The sequence below is a fragment of the Sciurus vulgaris genome, assembly GCF_902686455.1.
Source record: "Sciurus vulgaris genome assembly, chromosome: 5".
NCBI lineage: Eukaryota > Metazoa > Chordata > Mammalia > Rodentia > Sciuridae > Sciurus > Sciurus vulgaris.
In genome coordinates this window covers 47,202,192-47,223,548 of record NC_136465.1, presented here as the reverse complement: position 1 = coordinate 47,223,548, position 21,357 = coordinate 47,202,192, and the positions used below count along the sequence as shown (strand labels likewise).

At 34.6% G+C, this 21,357-nt stretch overlaps 1 protein-coding gene across 5 annotated transcripts in view; it reads right to left on the bottom strand.

Moving 5' to 3' along the window:
* DLC1 (DLC1 Rho GTPase activating protein) overlaps positions 1–18,957 on the bottom strand; it is a 379,234-nt gene extending 360,277 nt beyond the window's left edge. Inside the window, exons 1-3 of one of the 5 annotated variants that reach the window (XM_079142731.1) lie at positions 18,845–18,914; positions 18,098–18,147; positions 3,641–4,782 (exon numbers count right to left, since the gene is read on the bottom strand). In XM_079142731.1, the coding sequence (XP_078998857.1) occupies positions 3,641–4,657 (1,017 nt within the window). In that variant the 5' untranslated portion in view covers positions 4,658–4,782; positions 18,098–18,147; positions 18,845–18,914. Of the gene's footprint in view, positions 1–3,640; positions 4,783–18,097; positions 18,429–18,844 lie in introns of those variants that run through there. The other 4 variants (XM_079142732.1, XM_079142737.1, XM_079142738.1 and 1 more) reach the window with 4 other exon arrangements.
* Positions 18,958–21,357: the final 2,400 nt, after the last annotated feature.

The window sequence follows — 21,357 nt, the reverse complement described above, 5'->3', positions numbered from 1 at the left end:
TATTTAAATAGCAGAAGACTGAATTTTAGATCCTCTTTAGTGAACCACTACCAATCCCAAATACAGTAGTTCTTAAAAAAAAAAAAAATAGGTCTAACCTTAGGTCTTTCCCTGTGTATTTTGTGTATTTTCCATCTTTACATTTCTTTTGGTTTGAAGAGACCACTTCTTAGACTGTTTCCCTCCTCCAGACATCTTTGGAATCTGTCTCTGAGAATTGCATTTAACCAGCTGTCTCACCCCAGGGATGCAGCCAAGGCCCTAAGAGCACTTGTCATCTGCCCCACGACCTCAGGGCTCATTCACTAATGCCTGCTTATAATCCATTTGTTTTTCTTGGCTTTTAGTAGCTTCTATTTCATGACTTATTTCATTATCTTTAAGGAAATTATTAGCTCAAAAGGTCAATACTTAGATATACTACAGATGTAGTTCTCCACAATTGAGAATCCTAATGTGTGTGTGTGTGTGTGTGTGTGTGTGTGTGTGTGTGTGTGTGTGTATCTCCTGAATGGTCAGAAGTATTATTGGACATCAAGAAAAAATAAGTTGTGCAAAACAATGAACGCCTGTCAAGATATATGGATTTCAAGAAATGATAATGTATATCTAAAGCCCAATGATATCTCCCAGAGCATTATTTTAATACATTCTGGGTATTGCTATTATAAGCCCTGCTTTAGTTGATTTTGGTTTTTCTGTATGTTTTAGAATCTTGGTTATGTCCTGTTATGATTTGCATGTGAGGTGTCCCTCAAAAGCCCCTGTTAATGCAGGCCTGTTCAGAAATGAAATGATTAGATTATGGGAGCTGTATTCTAATTAGTCCATCCTGGTTTGCATGAATGGGGTGTGTCTGGAGAAGGGGTGTCACTGGGGGTGTGTCCTAGAAGGGTACATCTTCCTACTTCTTGACCCCTCCAGTTGCTGAGCAGATTTTCCCCACTGGGTCCTTCCCCCATAGTGTGCTGCCTCACCTTGGGCCCTGAGCAATGGAGCTGGTCACCTGTGATCTGAGACCTTTGAAACCATGAACTACGAATAAGCTTTCCCACCTCTAAGTTGTTCTTGTTCTTGTCAGGTATTTTGGTCACAGCAGTGAAAAGCTAACTAAAATTCATCCCGATAAAGCCGCATTCAGAAATACAGTGAAGAATTTGATTCACTCACATGACCATCAGATAATGGGTTGATTCAAATTCTCTGATTGGACTAAAATGATATTACTTAATGCTATATTTTACTTTTCCAAGCTTTCATCTAATATTATTGCCATAACTGACTATATATATATATATATATATATACATACATACATACATACATACATATACACATACACACACATTATATCATTTTTTATAAAAATTATGTAGGGTAAAAAGTGAAAACACCTGCTTTCAACATTTTAAATTTTACTCATTCAAAGTTACAACTATAAATTTTGTGCCCATTTAGCTGAGATTTTGCATATTCTTACTCAGTCATATGGAGAGGTTTATTCTTCTGCTAATACCTTTTTATTGATTTCTATACATACATTTTTCATGTAACGTTTGGATGTATTATACATGTTGGTCTGCCATTGCATAATTCCAGATACACTGTGTCATGAACATCTTTCAGAATTAGTGCATGTGGATCTCACTTCATTTTCTATAGAACAGTAAATAATAGCATTCCATATAATAGATAAATAACAAATTCTTTATTGACGGAAATTTAGGCTACTCTCTTTTGTTTTCAGGAACATACAATACCACAATAAACATCTCTGTACATATCTTTTTGTGAATATGTTCTGATTTCTTTAGTAAGATTTGAAAATGGCTAATTACCAATTTAAAGGTATTTTTACACTGATTCAATAATGAATAAAATAAAAAATTCCTATGCGTTTTAGTTCTAAGGACTTCTTCCGTAACCATTTTTTTCAAGAATAAATTTTGAATCTGACCTTTTACATTTAACTTTTTCATTGCAAGTCATCCCAAACTGTTGTAGAGTCAAAGTAAATATTCCACCAGACAATGTCACAACACTTTAGAATAACAGAATGCTTAAAATAGATTATTTAAGTTAGAACTTGTAAATGAGATATAATTACAGCTCTCAAAATGCAGCAAAGCTACAGCAACATGTCCAAGAGTAAATCCTTTCCAGCATTCTTAGTATTGATATAAATGTCCAAATGGTGAGCACATGTTTAGGGAATGTTTAATGTTTCTGTCGGCAGTTGGTCAAGATTTGTCTTATTTTAGGGGAGCTATGTCATAGGTCAGCTGAGACTTTCTTATGTCATTATTGCACTCCCTCCAACAGAATTGATAGGATATATGGAAATTTCTGGAAGGGTGACCCGAGCATTCCAATCATAACAACTTTATGGAACATTAACGTTTTAATACAATTTATGTAAGGAAGGGAAGATGGCCAGCAGCACAAAATACTCTGTTGGCATGCAGTTTGAACACACCGATTTTTCCTGTAAAGTCTTTGCTTTCACTTAAACGAACTCATGACACATTACTGATCTAGTTTGTTAGCTAAACCACAGTTTATGGAAACCAGATTTTTTTTTTTTTTTAACCACAGAGAGTTGGGGAAGTTTTTTTTCCCCTTATTGTAGGTAGATAGACCCCATTAAAAAGAATTAAGAACATTAGTTTTGTGTTTAGTAGATTTGCAACTAATAGATTAAGATTATATCAACAGAGGTTGGTAAGAAAACATATTTTAATTATTACACAAAGTGTTAGATCTGTAGGGTCTTCTTTAATGCCAGTTGGCATGTGGGATGTATAGGAGAAGTTGTACTTGGACTTATATCAGGATTAGACAACACTACACTGTCTGAAGGACATCTCTGTGCATATATTGGAGAGTATTGAAGTTTTGGTTAAGAGTTCACTAGTTAGAACATAAATCAATGTAGTAAGAAGCGCTTGCTTCTTTCACTTGGAAGCTTCCTAGGGGATCCAGGCATCTTAAGAATTAGTCAAAGGGGCCTTAACTTAAAAAAAATTAATTTCAATATTGATTTTTTTTGTGTTTTAAAATTGTAGTAAGAAATAGAAATTATGCTACATCTATTGCTGGTGAGTATGCCAGGGTATCATTTAAACAGTATCAGACATGGGGGGGAGGGGATGTTTGTTGTCTTTAAACATGTAAAAGTGGTGATTTTTAATATGTGACTTATACTACTCCTACTATGATAAAATATACTTTTTGAAGGGAAAAAGAAACCCAAATAAAGGATCCTAAATAAAAATATCACAACTTCCTTTCTAAAAGTTAGATTTTACTCTTCAAGGCCTTGAAATGCATAATTAGGAGTTAGGTTATGGTTATTCAGTTCCAACTAGAGAAAGATGTCAATTTTTGTCTTCAACACAATTTCAAAAGAGAATGTCCACAAGTCATCATAAATATTATCAGTGAAATAGAAAGATAATTGTATTTTAATTTTTATATATTTTGATGGTTTCACCAAGTGGATAGTGTTTAAGTTAAATAGCTGCATTATAGGGCAAAAGAACCATCTACAAAGCTTTTTAATCCAAGCAAAATAATAAGTGATGAAAATTGGGATATTTACAAAATTTCAAAAGGCAGATGATGTGTGCATGTGTCTTACCTTTCTCTTGCGAAGTCTGACTTGGCTCTCTGTGGGCTCTTGGGTGGTCAGAGAGTCCCTCACGTGTAAACACTGCATGCCATCTTCCATGTTGACCTTTGGAGGACTTTTGTTTTGATGTTCTGAGAAACCGCTCTTCTCCAGGTCGATTTCAGCAGACATTCCACCAGGGCAGGAAGGAGGGTGCAGAAGGCAGCTTCCAAAATCTGCTTTTAATAATGGCAGTCCTCTGTCTGTGCAAGAAGTAGCCAAGAACTCATCCTGTATGACATTGTGGGTATTTCTTTCAGGTTCACCTTTACTGAAGTCAGGTTTCCTTCGTTGTTGAGCAATTACGGCAGAATTAAGCAATTGCTTCTCAGGCACAATATCTTTCACATTCAAAGAATCAAGCATATTTACTTTAGATGCATCCTTTGTTTCACTTAAGCTTATATTATTACAAAGCTCCAGGCTTCTTCTTATAGCATCAACAGCTTTATTTTCCCCACCATCTTCTACCAAATCAGTTTCACCAGTCATTCCCCAGGAGTTATAAGAATCTTTGTTACTTTCCATGATGGGCAGTGTCTTTACCAAGGAGCCTGCTCCTTCGACACTATGTTGGTCTGATATTTTATGCCCTTGGGTAGTTAAAATCTGTTTATCATTCACAAGATAGAGATCAGAATCAGTATCCTCATCAGAAATATGCACTAGTGTTTCTGTGCTGGCCTCCAGAGAAAGAAACTGATCTTCACCTTCATGACTGTCATCTTCATCCACCTCCTTTGAAATGTGACCCATTGGTCTCCCAGGAAAATCTCTCAGCTCTGAACCGTGACAGCAGTCTGGGAGTGAAACACACTTCTCTTTGCGGTCCACATTTAGAGTTGCATCTTTTTCCATACTTGCCTGCAAGCTGTCGGCTACTAGTCCATGATGACATGCTGTGTTGCAATCATCAGAATTAAAAGGCTGTCCCATCCGTTGGGTCACATGTTCTTCCCAGCTTCTCTTTCTGATAGCTACAGACATGTCATCATAGTTTAACGACAGACAGAGAGATGCATTCCATATGAGGCTAAAGGAGATGGAACTTGATGAAAGATTATTTCAAATTCGTGGATCAAAGAACAGAGTGAATTTTGTCATTTCGCCACCTATTAAAAAATTTAAAAAACATGCAGTTAAAGATGCATTTCTACTGTCAAAATACATCTTGGGGGGGAAAAAAGCACTTCTCTGTGTCATGAAGGCAGAGGTAAGAAATCTTATAAAGCTGTCTCATAGCTTTGAAAGGTCTATTTCTTTAAGATGCAGCCTCATAATAAAGAAGAAAATTTTACATTTATTATCTCTGGTCAAAAATTATCAGCAATAATTTTAAAAGCAGTTGGGCTGATCTATTAATGAATAAAGATATAAATAACAAACACTTAAGACTCCATTTAGAAAATATTTGGATTGAAATATTTGAGAAAAATCACTGGAAGAAACTTGTTAAACTTTAGCTTATCCTCCAGTTCACTTTTGTGAACACAAGTTGTTAAAGAAATCTATTTGTTGTTTGGTTTAAATTGCAACAAAAGCCACCAGGGAACTATCTATGCAAAACTTGAGCTGTAGAAACTGCATGTGTAATGTATTAGTGTGTGAAAGAATTAATACTGATCCCAAATGGTCAGGATGTATTTACTCCAGGGAATGACTAAGAAATACGGAATAATTCAGTTTAACTCATATTAACACACAGTTCATGAGTAAGAAAGCATAACATATACGATTTACAGTACTTTGTGACAGATACATCTGTTCATGCATCCTATTACTGCTACCACTAGCTATCACACTAGTAATATTGAAGCTTACATAAATTAAATAACTTGTCCAACATATACATCTAAGAAGTAAGTCCATATTCAAACTAGGTACTGGTTCTAGGGCCCAGGCTCAGATAACCAGTAAAATTCATTGTCTCCATGTAGTTTGGAAAATCTGCTTCATCCCTTCTTATGGATCTTTAGTATGTGTAAACTCTAAATACTTCTCAGGAATTCAAGTGAGCCAGAAAGAAGATATGAGAATGATAAAACATTAAGACTAATTTTCAAAAACTTGAAACTCATTCTCTTTGGATGTCTAAGAAGTTTGGCTTATGTATTTCAGTTAGAATTTGACCAAACAATTTTAAATAAACAAGAAAATCATATGTAAGATAAAGTCATAATATATAAACACTTTCCAGGTATAAATAATTATGCCTTGAATTATTCAAATCCTTTTGATTAAAGAAGTAAACTCAACCTTATAAATTGATCAACCCAAATATCATTCCACAGTGAAACCAAATTACTGCACTGTAAATGAAAAACCCCAAAGAGCAGACATTTAGTTTTTACTTTGCACAAGAAGTGTCAGCACATAACATGGATTGGCTTATTGATTTCACCCATAAACAAGATTAACTGCTATGCTGGTTTGGGGACATTTCAGTGTATTGAAACAGATTTTGACTTCCCACAAAAAAATTTAAGTTATTGTGACCCAGCAGATGCCAGAAAGGCAAATATTCCCATTCTATAAAGACTGGTGAAATTAAGGAATGTACTAGATTTTGGTACGCCAGCTTGACCAAATATCTTTCTGGATGCTATTTAGTTCTCTTAAAGTTCTGTGGCCATCTTTGAAAATGGCCAGCATTCACATTTTCCATGTTGGCATTCATTTTGCACTCAAAAGAAAATATAAAGTCTCTGAATTCCATGCATAAGTCATTATAGTGTGGGAGGCTACGGAAAGTGGAAAAAACGCATAGATGCAGGCCAGAAAATTTCTGCTTTCATGGGCAAATTTGGCTTGTAATAGGGCGGTTCTGTTTTAGATGCTTTCTTTTCTTTATTTTTATCCAGGGTAGAAAGAGCAGGCTAACTTAAAAAATGCCAAGTGGTATTACTGTGTCATTCCTAAGCCACATTTACATTTAAGTTGAGCCTGATTCTGGTTTCATTTCTTTTATTAACAAGAAATATAGTTTTCCATGAGGAAAAGAATATACAACAGTTTTGCCTTTAAGATCTTAAAATAATTGTTAACAAACTCAAGTTTGTTAAGTGGTATTTCTATCACATCAAAGTAAGATATTATAACAAGTTCTAAGAGACTAACTACAGAGAGAGGGTGATTATAAATTAGATAGATTCAACACAGTATTAATTTTGTCCTCATTTCTGATCTAAATTCTTTGGACATTTCCAAGTCATTCTCATGAATATATACTTTTTAAATTTTAGGACAAATTTATTTTCCTAATTGTTATTATGATTGTCGCCATTACATTTTAAAATGCCCATTTCTTATCCTGTGATTTTAAAAAATTTCATCTCTACAACTTTTCCTTCCCGGATTTCCTATTTAAATTTTGATTTTAAATCTACTTTTGTGATTTAAAGCCTGGAAAAAGTACGAGTACATAGAAACATGAGATTATTTACAATTGCATCTGATCATACTGGTGTCATTTTCTAAATCATCTGAATTGACTTAAATCCGTCCTGCGATAGAGAGGTTAGTAAAAAACATGACTTTCCTTATGGGCTTCCTGATCACGCTGCCTTATTTAAAATTGTATTTCAAATTACTAACTTCTTACCGTGCACATTTATACTACATTTCTTTTCTAATCCTTTTTGTGCATTTTCATTCAAAATGAGCTCAGCTGCTGAGGATTTGGATACAGGATCTGGAAAAGTGTAGGTCATTCCAGGGTGTTGATTTTATGAAGTGAATTTCCATGGGGATTTTTCACTTCTGAAACACATGTGTTCAAACACCACTGTATTAATATTACAAGAGATTGTATGCACTTCTAGTTGTGCAACAATTCTAGAAAATATCTACAAATCATCAAAAGTTGCTTTCTGTGACATTAGTGCATAGAATATTTGGACCCAAAGCAGTTTCAATTTTTTCTTTAGTTTTGTAACACCACTCCTTAACATAAGCATTCCATGGCATACAGTACATATTCCAAAATCAAACAAAATTTAATGTTATCTTATCTAACAATGACAATTGAAGACCTCCTAGTTCTAGAATTATTGACCTACATGTGACATCAAATGACCATGTTCTACTTTGCACTTGCTGCAGAAATGAACAGCACCTTATAATTTGACTTGTCAATTAAGAGGACTGCTGATGATAACTGTTATTGCTGATTCTATATCCTGAGAGAAGGAACAAGTAAAGCCCCAGTGGCTGAAATCAAGAGTGTAGTAATACAGAACTGACCATAGTCATATCACAATCTCTATTAAACTCATGTTTACTTAACCTAATATGTGGAAGACACTCTTCCTAACATCAGAAATATAAACCTAAATGATAGTCTATTTTTTCTTTTGGGTTCACAATATTGTGGGAGAAACTCATGTAAACAAAAATGAAATGTCCCATCTTGACCACAATAGGTGTACCGATACCATGGAAAGTTACCCTCCGGCCTTTCTTCTCTTCCTTCCTTTCCTTCTTCAATTGTAAGCATTATTAGGGATGGTGGATATGCTAGGTAAAGCTTCACAGAGAAGGAAAACCCTGAATGAGGTCCTTGGGGGGAATGTTCTGCCTCCACATCATCTATGTCCAGAGGAACTTTAGGTAGTCTCCCACTGGATGGAGAAGTCTTCCTTCCCTTCAGTCTTCAGACTTACTATTTTAGAGTACTTCTTTGAAGAGAACAAAGGCAACAATAAACTCTAGAGAATTACTTTCAACTTAAAAACTCATTAGTCACCTTGGAGGGGAGTCATGTTTCTCTGTAGTATTTCAGAAAAAATTAAGGAGAGAAATTTTTCAAAGCAAAACTTCAGGAAATATTCCATAATTAATAATCCAAGTCTCCAGACGATGAGAACAAATGGAATATGAAGTAGTACAGAACCATCCTTGTGAAATTTTGGAATGTAGGAGGCAAATTAATGATCCCTAATGCTATCCGACAGAGAAACAAGAAACTATATTTTAGAACTTGGGAATGATAATGGTATTGAATTTTTTAGAAGTAACAGTGGAAATAAGACAACAAGCAAATATGCCTTAAAAACTCTGCTGGGAATTTATTTCTACCTTAATATTATATGGAAAACCATTTATAAAAACCCTATTCTCAAAAACTACTGGATAGAGAGTTTCACCCAAATGAGGGGGGGGGGGAACCCTAGAGTATTATAGACACAGCAACAAGGAAACTAAGAATTCAACACAAACGACATGGAATAGAACTTCCAAGATGAAATCTGTGTAGCAGGTCTATTGAGCAATCATTTCACACAAATCCTGAAGTTCTTTATAAGAGATGTCACTAAGAAAAAGAAAGAATGAAAGAGAAAGAAAGAAAGAAAAGAGAAAGAAAGAAAAAAGAGAAGGAAGGGAGGGAGGAAGGGAGCGAAGAAATGAAGGAAGGAAGGAAGAAAGAAAAAAGAAGAAAGAAAAGGAGAAAGATGATATATATAGCTACACTGAGAGGAACTTTGTAGTACAGTCAGACAATTTGGATGGGAGAATTAATAATAGCAACACAGGAAACTAGAAGAATCAATTATTAAGTTCAGGAAGACCAGTTTTATAAGAAGGCAGAGGGGACAGGAATAGGAAAGACAGTGGAATGGAGCTAACATGACTGTCCCATGTACATATATGAATACTCCACAGTGAATCTCCACATTCACAAGACTGGGATCCTAATTAGAATATGACATACTCCATGTTTGCATAAATATATTAAATGAACTGTACTGTCATGTATAACTAAAAAGAAAAAGAAGATATGCAATGCAATCATATGATACTGTCTGGCTAAACTGTGAATTTTTTTATGTAGTCAAAAATAATAAAGAGTAAATACTGATTTACAATATTTATCTATTAATAGTTAATAGATGATGAAACATCTATTTTTGAATCTAGGGTCTCTGAGAAGGATGATAAGGAGAATAGGCATAGAGAGCAAAACCTCATTTTCTATAATAGAAAATTAAGAGACAATAATATCTAAAGTGGAAAAGTATTATACTACCATCACATGGTTTAAAAATATGAAGGTAAATGTCAGAAGAAATAGCTAAAACTAATCTACAATCTGATGTTTTAAATCTGAAATTCCACTGCAGATTCTACAACATAACTGATGGATCCAGACCCTTTTCCCTTCCCCACTCACTACGGCACCCCCTGTGATTACACAGACTGCAACACCACATCTTCTGCAACTTAAAATACTGTTTTAGATCTTTATCTTGGGCAGCCAATGTCAATACAGTTTTCCATGAAATTCTTAGGTGATTTAGTTTAAGGTTTCCTCCCCCTTCCAAGCCTTCTGGGAATTCCTCAAATTCAGGACAGTTATTCTTGGTAATTATCTTAGCCACAGTCTCTCTGAAATGTTATCTGAATAGAAATTTAAGATTCATAAAATAATATGTAAATAGCAGTCAATCAGCAAATAAATAGGAAAAGAGGAATTCTCCATTGCAGCATTCCTGAACTTTTTGGACACTTCACTTATAGTACTTGGAAAAATCACAACTTTAAGTCCATCTTCTCAAAAGTGGATGCCTTGTTTTGTCTTTTGGGATTATATATATCTATATCTATATCTATCTATCTATCTATATACACATACATATATATATTACATATATATGTGTATATGTACACATATACACACAAACATACACACATTTATATAAATATATACATAAAATGTGTATGTATATATAGAGGGACACGTATATGCATATATAAATATATACAACACATACACTATATATAGGTATAAATAAATGAACACATGATTGATTTCTGGGCTGTATATACACATATTTTTATATATATACACCCACATATATAAAAATGTGTATATATATATATATACACCCACATATATAAAAATGTATATATATATATAATATATATACACCCACATATATAAAAATGTGATTAATACCTAGGCTCTTTTTAAACACCACCACACAGTTCTCTATATTTAATAGAAGGGAAAAGAGAAATGTAACCATATTGCTACCTTCCTTTTCTTACTTTTTCCTTGGATGGTTAGAATTTATTCTGTTTTCCCTAGAGTCTTTCTTCCTGGTTATACATCTGTTAAATTTCTAGGTTATATTCTGCTTCTACTATTGCTTAAATCACATGCACGTGGGCATGCATACGCACGCGCACGCACACACACACACACACACACACACACACAAAGATACCACAGAGCATGGCATTCAGTCCCTGTGAAAAGGGAGAGAGGGAGAGAAGATATGAGGAGAAAAACCTCCTTTCACTTAAACGTAGATTATACCTTCTAAAAGGTACTCTTGCAAGAAAAGAATAGATCTGAACCAAGAGGATAACACCTCAAAGTTTTGTTGCTATATGGTCAGGGTCACATTGGTGGGATGGAGACACTGGGAATATGAATATCTTCTTGAAGTTCTAAATCTTAATATTTCTTAGCTACTCTCAGGAAGTCAGACTTGTACATAGTACATGACCCTGAATATATACAATCAACAATCTAGAAAGAGACATGAGTTTAGCTTAATACAGTTCTTCAAATGTGTGGTGAACTGATGTTGAAGTGAATCTTCATTAAAAAGCAATTGTGCAGGCCAGAATGATATTCTTTTTCTTGATCAAATGGTCGAAAAACAAATTATCAAGCAAACTAGATTGTGCACATTGGGACACTTTCCCACTGTCACCCAACTCAACAATAAAATGAAGAGGCATGCTTTTCATTGACAATTAAAGTACCAAGATGCTCTTTTGCAACTAGAAGACTTAGTGCAGATAAGAATTTTTAAAAATTCCTTTATGAGCAAAAAACAAAAATGTAAAACACTTTTAAAAAGCATTTTTCTGAGTCTAGTCAAGACAGTCAACTTTTAATAAAAGATAAGTAGTGTTCTTTCTTTGAAATATTTACATTGTGTAATCCAAATTAGAGGAAGATAGAATTAAGTTATGGGAAAAAGTTTTACTAATACAATGCAAGAATTTTGTTCTTTCTTTAGTAGCAATCTGTTCCTTAATCTCTCACAAAATCATTCTCTGTTTTCCTTTTATATTCTTTGTCTAATGTTGGAATTTACTCATTATACTTCAATAGTTCTCAATGGAAAACATAAAAACTCTTGAAATTTTTTATTAGTAAATTGCTTAATGGAGATTGAAATATATATGAAAGAGGCTCCTTGTCTTTAAGTTATCTGGAAGTCACTAAAAACATTAGCAGATTACAATATAAACTGTCTATAATGAACCAAGTGGAATAAGTGTGATACCACTTTTTTCCAAGTTCCTAACACGTTTGGTTTTCAGAACAAAAATGGAGAAGTATGTATGTATGTATATCTCAGAGCTTTCATGGAACTTGGAAACCTTTTTCTCATTCTTTGCTCTCAGAATAAAGTTACTCCAGGAATCAGGCAAATTTGAAAATTAACCCTTACCATCTACTAGAAGTCCACTCGTCAGAAAAGAGCAGGGTGTTGCAAAATTGGAAGCTATTATTTTGGTGGTGCCCTATTTTTATCTCCAGGTTCCTGAGTAGTATCTAATTTTCTTGCCAGGAGGAGTCCAGATCCTGGCAGGGCTTGACTTACCACCCACTTTTTAGCTCAGGGCAGTCCGTCATGCAGATTCTCTAAAAGTCTTAAGCAACCCACTTGAAATTTGAGGAAATCTTGGAACATTCCTGATATTTTTCCTGTTACCATTAAGACCTTTTTGGGGATATGTAGTTTACAGAAGTTCCCTGATTTAACACAATCGTGAGAGACAATATTGCCTCACGGATGCAGCAATTTCTAGACACCTGTATTTCTTGGGGTCTCCATGTTTTATCTCTTAAAAGCATAAAGGCTTTTCAATAGTAGTGTTCCACCCTATAGGTCTAGAGCACCTGTGGCGTTTAGCGCCACACTGTGCCTTAGATAAGTTCTGCAAAGCAATTCATTAATGAATCATTTTTCCGTATCCCCTTTCCATAGAATCCCTTGTAAACAAGAAAAAGTATTGCCTTTTCTATAACTTGTTTCAGTTGGAATTTTCCATGCAGTAGGAAATAGCTTAGAGTTAAATTTGATGCTAAAAATTTGGCTGCCTCCCCCCTTTATTGGATGGCAAAGTTAAATGATTGAAATGTGGTTTTGCCTCATAAAAAGATATTTCTGTACAATAAAGGGACATGGGTTATAATTCTTTATCATCACCATAATGAGATGTGACTTTGCTTAAGTGTTCACTTTATTTTTAGCTTTGCTATCATTTCTAAGAACACTCTAACAGTAGACCTAGTAATCACTAAGGGTAAATAGAGATAACAGCTACATGGACACAGGTGCTCAAATAGCAAGGTGACAACAGGGGACTGAGGTTTTAGTCATTACACAAGCTCAGTTTTCACCCAAGTCAAGAAGAAACTATTGGGCTCTTAACTGGTTCTGTTAGCTCAGCATCTTTTTAGGGGTTGATGACTCTAATAGCAACTTTTGTCCTATGGTTAATATCTATAATTCATTTCATTTTATTTTCTACTTATATATATTTGAGCTTGTTTTTATCACTGCTTCCTTTTGTATATGAACTTATGTAACTTTTCATTTAAAACAATGTCTAGGAGCTCACGCTTCTGGTTCATAAGCAATATTAAGGGAATTAGAAACTTTTCATGATAATGATAATAGTAAAAGTAGGAAAAAACTTTCATTTATTAAGAATAAGTAATGGATCAGTTACTGTGTTTGATGTGTTACTTATACTACCTCTGTTAGTAATAATACAAATACTAAAAAATAGGGAGAAATATTTGCAGGACTAAGTAATCAGCCCAACATCAAACAACTATCTCCTTATTATGTAAAGGAAAGATATCTGTTAAAGAATTTTTTTTTTCCTGATTCTGGGTTCTGGCTTATTTGCCTAAATTCAATGTGCCTCAGTTTTATCATGTCTGTAATGGGAATAATGAGAAATTGTTGAGGGGAAAATAATAACAACGAACTAACATAACCATAATGAGCTTGTAACATACACAGAGCACTGAGTTCAAGGCAGAATGCAAGCAGTCATGATGGCACTGCCACTGCTGATGGTGATGGTGACGATGATGGCGGTGATGAGGGAGATGATAAGGACTCCATTAACTGTTGACTGATCTTAGTTGCAGAATTCATGGCTGAGTATGAGCTAAAACTAACTCTTGCCATTTTATTTCAGTAGATAGGTGTGGTTAGACTAAAATGTAAAAACACAATGATTCGAGGACTATCCAATGGCAAAGATGAAGTCAAGGCCAGTGTTCTGAGTCTGCCCAGGACTTTTTCAGTGAATCACTCTGTTTAAATTGTGGAAAAATCACTAGTGCTCTGTTCTCTCTGGCCTCATGTAACTTTTCATTTCAAACTATTTCTGGAAGCACATGCTTCTGGTTCTTAATTAACTTGAAATGTCATCTTACAAGAGTGATGCTAACCTCTGGCTTCAGCCTTTGATGACTTTTGCCAACCACTTATTTTTCTTCCCCTTTAATAATTATTATTCTATCGTTAATAGGATATCTGGAAAAAAAGTTCAACTCCCACTTATTAACACTTTCCAACCCTGATTTTCTTTCACCTTCTTTTCTCTTTTGCTCCAGTCATTCTACAAGCATTTATTGACAAATGGTATTGACAATTCCTAACATGCTATAAATTTTGCTAACTGCTGCGAATAACAAGAAGCCCAAATTAAATTTCTAAACTTGCTCTTTGATCTTTTGACCTCATTTCCATTAGTAAGACTGATTTTCTCTTTGAATTATTTGAACTGTATTGCTAAAATGCCTTGTTATTGTAGTCCAATACAAAAGCAATCTTCACATACAAACAGCTACAATTGTCTCTTCCACTCATCTCTCAATTAATGAGCAAATTCATAGACACTAAGTGAATTGTCGCCTTTCAGCTTTTTGCATCTGAGTTCCTGTTAAGTTCACTTACATATACTCTATAGTCCTTTGATTAAAATAAACAATTTCTTCTCAAATTCAATTTCAAAGTTAACATTTCATCTTTGTATTATTTAACTTCCTTAAAAATGAATTTTATGTATTTCTCAAAATTCTATGTTAGTAACTGTCAAAACAGAACCATAGAAATAAATTCTGTATCACACTAAAGCCAGTCAAGAGTCGTGCTTCTCCAAAAACCTATTGACTTAAATTGCGCTGAGTTTTAATAGATTTGTTCTCCTGTACATTAATGATATTTCTCTATTTTGATAATAAAATCATACCCCAGGTCTGGGTCATTTTCCATTTGACACTGTGTTGTACCATGATGGTTTTTAAAGAGTTATTCTCATTGTAAGATAATATTGGCACAGTTCATTCATTCATTTTGCAAGAAGAAACAAATAAAATATATATATAAATTTTATACTGGTCGTTTAGACTTAAGTCCATGAGACCTATTCCTCTATAAACAAGATCAAACTACACCTTAAGAATTTGTAGCAAGGTGTAAGGTAAGAGTAGGTTTGGAAAAATCTAAAAAAGAAATCCTCTTTAAGAAAAAAAAAAAACTGTAATCTTAAAAAAAATAAAGAAATGATGAGTTCCCTTACTAGTAATTGTGCAGTCAATCATAAGCTGCTACTTACTGCATATATGCCTCATTTCATAAATGCAGAGTGTGGTGACTCTGGAGGTGGTGAATAGTGTTATTTTTAGGTGGTGTTAATATCAGAAAAGTCAATTTGGTTCATGAAAAAGACCAAACCAAACAAAACAAAAACCAAGAACTATTACCCAGTATCACAACACACATTCTCTCTAAAGAAAGGTCATCCACTAGAATGTGATATACTAGTTTTATGAGGTAGACTCTTGCTTGGAAAGTACAGTGCTTCAGTCCACACAGCAGTGTATATTGTCAGATATGATATATGATACAGATGACCCAGCCAACTCTCTCCCCTTTTACACTGCACTGCTGAGACATTCATTTATACACTGTAAAAAAGTCTGTATTCTGTAACTGAAGGACTTTGTAGAAGGCTTAGTGTAGATATATGAACCAAAGGATTGGAAACATTCTGTAGACGTGAAGGTGAAATAAACTTGGATTCTTTGGTCTAGAAATGTACATTTATGTTTTCATAGACCATTTGAGCTTTTTATATTTCCATTGAAGGAAAAAAAATAGAACTAAAAATAGACTGAAGTAATAGGGATTTGGGAGAGATTAAAAAAAAAAAAAAAAAAAAAAAAAAAAAAACTGGGTACCTGAGATTCTTAAATCAATTCCAAAGTGGGAATTGTAAAATTGCTCTGAAAGTCACTGGTTGGGATAGGTTTTTTTTATGGTATCATTTGAATACAAGAATGTGAAATAGACAAACTCTTTTCTAGCCTTGTTTTTAAAGAAATGCTAGTTTAAAATGAAAATAATTATTAGCATAGGGAAAATTTTCTTGAATGAGCATGAAACATAAATAGTCACAAAACAATTTACTCCTGTAATATGTTTGTTGAAGTCAATAAATCTTTTTAAGGAAACATTTGCATTTGAATAAATTCCATGATTTAGTGAATTTGACTCTCTTTTTAAAATCATATATTTTTTTCTTCATTAGTCACACTGGTATAGCTCTAAATATTTGTGTTTCTTCATTCGAATCTCAATTTTTTTTCTGCAAAGTAATCTTCCAGTGAACATGGTCATACTTCATTATGCATACTTATTACTTGAGAGCAAGACATTGTGGTATAAAGATATCTAAATGATGAATCAAGGCACTGTGGTTCCACTATCATCACTTCTTGGAGCCAGCAGTGTGACCTTGGACAGGTCACCTTTGAACGTCATTCCTCAGCTTCCTTGACAACTCAAGAGTATTGAGAAATGGTGAACTCTTATGCTCTTTCCTTCCCTGATGTTCTATTCAGGAATTTTGTTGTCATAATATAGATAAGTCAGAATTTCTTTTCCCCCTCCCTCCCTTTCTTCTTTTTTTTTCCTCCTTCACTTCTCCTCTCCCTCTTTATTCCTCTTTCCCTTCCCTTCCCTCCCTCCTTCCTTCCTCTCTTTCTTCCTTTCCTCTTTTTCTTTTCACGGAGCTGGGCATGGAACCCAGGACCTCATGCATGGTAGGAAAGTACTCTACCACTGAGGCACACACCCAGTCTACAGAATTTCATTTTTAACATTTAAAAAAAAAATGCTATTTCTCATATTTTAATTTTAACATGTTTAATTCTTACTGACTAACTAAAAGTAATCAGTTTCTAGCATAGAAACTAAGAATAAGTTAGCCAAGAGAGTAAATGGTCACCTTGCACTATACAACAGTTTATATTTTGATTTGATTTTGTCTGATCCAACTGCCAAAACCTCTCTCCTTTAGTATGTTTTTTGTTCATGTAATAGATTTGGAAATACATGTGAATATTATTCACATACCATTTTATATTATTTCCAAAAGACAATGATTTTCATTCTGAATATTCAGAAATAAAACAGTACATTATTTATTATAAGCCCATGCTACTTCAATCCTTACTAAATTTATTTACTCATTTAAATGTGAAGATATATTAGAGATATTTTAGTCGGGTGGAAATGTAATTTTTGATTACACTAAGTATGGACAGATGATCCATTTTCATACGGTTTTACTGATTTGGGCTGCTTTGAAATAGTAAGGAGTGTCATTGTCATTGAGATTTACTTCAATTATTCAAAATAGTCACACAATATATAATCTGAGGAGTGAATGCAGGAAATTTAATATAAATGAAATCCACTTCTGATGTTTACATTGCCAAAACTCATATTAAAATACAGTTAGGACAGAAATAACATCAGAAATTTCAAGTTGACCTCTTTAAAAAATGAAATCTTTAGGATGCCCATTAGCAGCCTGTGGTTAAAGCTGGCTTGGGGAAAGAGTGAGGAATCCAAACTTCACAGTGTTAATTGTGACACAAAAGATTCTTTGGGGGCTCATTATCAAGAAAAAGTCACACTAGTGCTATCTACCCTTTCCATTGGCAAAAGAAGGGACAATTCCTTTACACCTCACACTTATGTGTGACGAGATGTATATGTTTCATACTATGCCATGTGGTAGAAAAACAGTCCTTACAGGTCTATTAATAAATAAGAATAAGAAGGGATGGAAACAAAGTGTTACTTTATAGAGGAAAAGAGTAAAATCTGAATGGGGTCTATTTTAGAAATGACATTTGGCTAAAAACGACTTGACTAGCAGTTTTCTACTTACTAAACATTTTCCACTTCTGAATCCAGGGATTAGCTCTGAAACCTAGGAAATCACCAACTCTGCGCAAGATGCTAACAATTTCTCTCACTCTGCTTCTTCAAAGATTATCTCTAAGCATAGACAATCTAAGCTTCTTACCTAGACAGGAGGAGCCGCAAAGCCAGGGCATGACACCGTCCAGACTCGGGCTAGGAGAGAGGTCCAATTCGTTAGCTTCTCCAAAATATAAGTCCACATTTCGTGGTTGAGATCATGGCTCTATTCTAAGCAGTTTTACGCAGTGTGTGATTCTAACAAAAACACCCTCCGCAGCTGGAGGGAGCCTTCGCTGAAGCCGGATCCTGTCAAGGCGTTCCTAGTGACTTCTGTCTACTAAATTCAGACTGATGTTTTGCGAAAGGGGCCTCCACCACCAGGCCCAGATTGCCTGGAAAGTATTTCCTGCCTCTGAGAAGTGTGCATGTGAGAGAGGCTGCACGAAGCGGAGGGGAGGGGTGGAAAGAGGGCAGAGCGCCTGGGCTTTTAGGAGTTCTGAGTTTTCACAGAACTGAAGTGAGTTTGTCAAAGCTCTTGAGGTGATTAGCTAGAGAGTCATAAAGTCCTAAAGCTCTTTCTATCCCACACTTATGAGAAAAGGAAAAATAAAAAAGAGAGAGAAAAACAAAAGAAACATACTCCCCCATCTACAGTTTCTCCAATATATTAAATGTATATACACAGCTTCATCAAAAGACCTTTGCCAGTGCTCATTTCAAAAGATCTTTTAAGAGAGCAAGATGAATTTAGAGCTTTTAATACAGTCTTTCTTCTAAATTTTAACCCCCACCCACGTTTTTTAAAACATCACTTAAAATTTAAAAATGTTGCAGCCTTAACATTCTGTACCTGAGAAGATCTGTAAGTCGAATCTCAAGAATCCAGTAAATAGAACGTTTTCTTCAAAATCTCTCTGATCCCAAGAATTCTTTGCAGAATAAAGTAGTTTGGGTTACAGCATATGGTGCATTACCTCTAGTCGGGATCCTCCAGTTACACAAACCCAGTGCTGGAAAAGCAGAAGACAGACTCCATCTTGATCATATTAGAGTCTTGCTGACATTAAACACTTGCAACTGCTTCCATCTAGCATGACACAGTCCCTGAATCACAGCTCTAAAGCAGCGCGCGGTATCTGCATCCTTTGTCCGACACGAATTTTGTGAACTATCATCTGTTTATCTTTTCTGCTTTCTTGTGCCTCCACTGAATGACTTCCTCCTAGCTGCTCCAGGCTGGGAACTTGGACTACCATTTGGTTTTGATTAAAACCAGACAGCCAACTCTGGAGAATTTAGGGAATAAGCTAATGGAAACTGCAAGTATGGCTTTAATTAGTGCATCAATTAATAATAGATGTTAGCTCATCTTATAATAAGATGTCACAAACACAAACGCAGAGGAAGCTAAAGTCATATTTAGCAAAGAAGTTATATCAATTCTCCTTCTTTTCTTACCCAGAATTCTCCTTAGGAAAAGTGGAAGGAAAGATGAAGTATGTGGCCTTGGGACATTCAGGTTGTGGAGAGACTAGTGGGGCAGTTTTGTTATTTATACCAGAGAAGCAGGAAACAGCATCTTTAAGTTTGATTATCTTGTTTGGTTGAGATTACTCAGTAATGTCTCCCACTTTACTTACAATCAACGAATTCTGTTGCTCTTTATGACTTAAGCATTTTTTCGGCAACTGGCCATCAGAGGAATCTAATTATTGGGTCTTCATGTGGGTTGAACTTTTTTAGTTTTTCAGTAATGAGAAGTTCGAGAATCATTCCAATTCCAATAGGATAAATGAGTGACATATAAAGAGGTACAAATAAATTAAGCCTGTTTGCCCTTATATCCATCCTCTTTTGCTCTCAAATCATAAGTACTTTTCATTGTTCATGTTTATTATCAGTTTGCTCTAATTATGACAAAGTCAGGCAGATCCTTGGACTTCATAATGATCATCTTTTAATACTCTCTGAGAAACTGGGTAGGTGAAAATTCAAAGAGGTATGTGACAGCTACTGCTTCTGTTCTTGCCAGATAGCTAGTCTCTCAATATTGTTGCAAAGCATGATCTATTTTAAGACATTCAAATAGCAAGAATGACTTGAGGATGAGAAGTATTCAAATAAAAACATAAGGGCAGAAGAGGTTTCTAAACATTTAGGTCCTAACCTTATTGATTAAAAATGAACATTTGGAGTCTTTTAATTTAATCTTTAACCATACCAGAAGGACATTCATTCTTTTATAATTTTTCCATAAGTATTTGTATTCATATTCAAAGTACTTTCACTGACACTAGCCCATTTAGTCTTCTTACTAGTCTTTGTGTATATTTTTATTTTTATTTTACTGATAAAGTATTAGGAAATTATTTTCTCCCAGTTAAGATGGCAAGTGGCCAACTCCACATCAGAACCCAGTTCTTTTAAGTTTTGTGCTTTAATTTTTCCTCTACAGACTGCCTTCCTTGACTTCCACTTAATTACTGTGTGAAATTGGGAAGATCTCCTAAATGTTTTGAGTTTCAGATTCCTCTTTAAAAATAGAGACATTTCCATATAACTTGCAGATTGGAAAGCAAGGTTAAATTCATATGCACGTGTATTTGTATTTATTTTTCTAAGGAAAGCACTGGGGCAGAATGAAATGGAGATGAGTATAATGATTTTCCTAAAATGACCTGTGTACCTCCATCTTTCTCTCTGCTTCTAGTGCTTCCTTACAGTTGTTCAAGATCATATTAACATCCTATTTAATGCTTAGAGTCTCCTCATAAATGCTATGGCCTCACTCACTCTGTCCCTAATAATCAGCTTTGTTTCTGTTTATATTGGCCTAAGGAAGCAACAAAACCCTGTTCACATACATTCACAGAGTGCCTTTCTAGATATCTATACACTCTTATTAGTATGTTTCTCCATACAACGTTTTGTCTTTTCTTTAAACAAACAAGACTCCAGGTTTTCTTTTTAGAAACATTACTTCCTGAATCTTTAATCACTTTTATTTATTTTTCCTTGTCAGTTGTCTCTATACAAAGAAATCTCAGAACTTATATTCTCATGAAAGCTTCTTAAATACTTAACATCCTGTCAGGCACAGAGAAGGGGTTTTAAGTATTTGTCCTCTTCTCACTTTCTATTTGTAAATCTAAATATCTGACTCTGTTAAATATCTGTTACACTCTACTAGATCAGACTATTAAACAAAATTATGTGGGTGTGTGTGTGTGGGTGTGTGTGTGTGTGTTTTTCTATCTGGATGTTTGTCGGTAAGATGAACTTATCTGGAGAAGGTACATGTATAATCTTAACATAGGAGTATCCGGATAGGACCTTGGCTCCAAAAGTAGCCACCACTGTGAC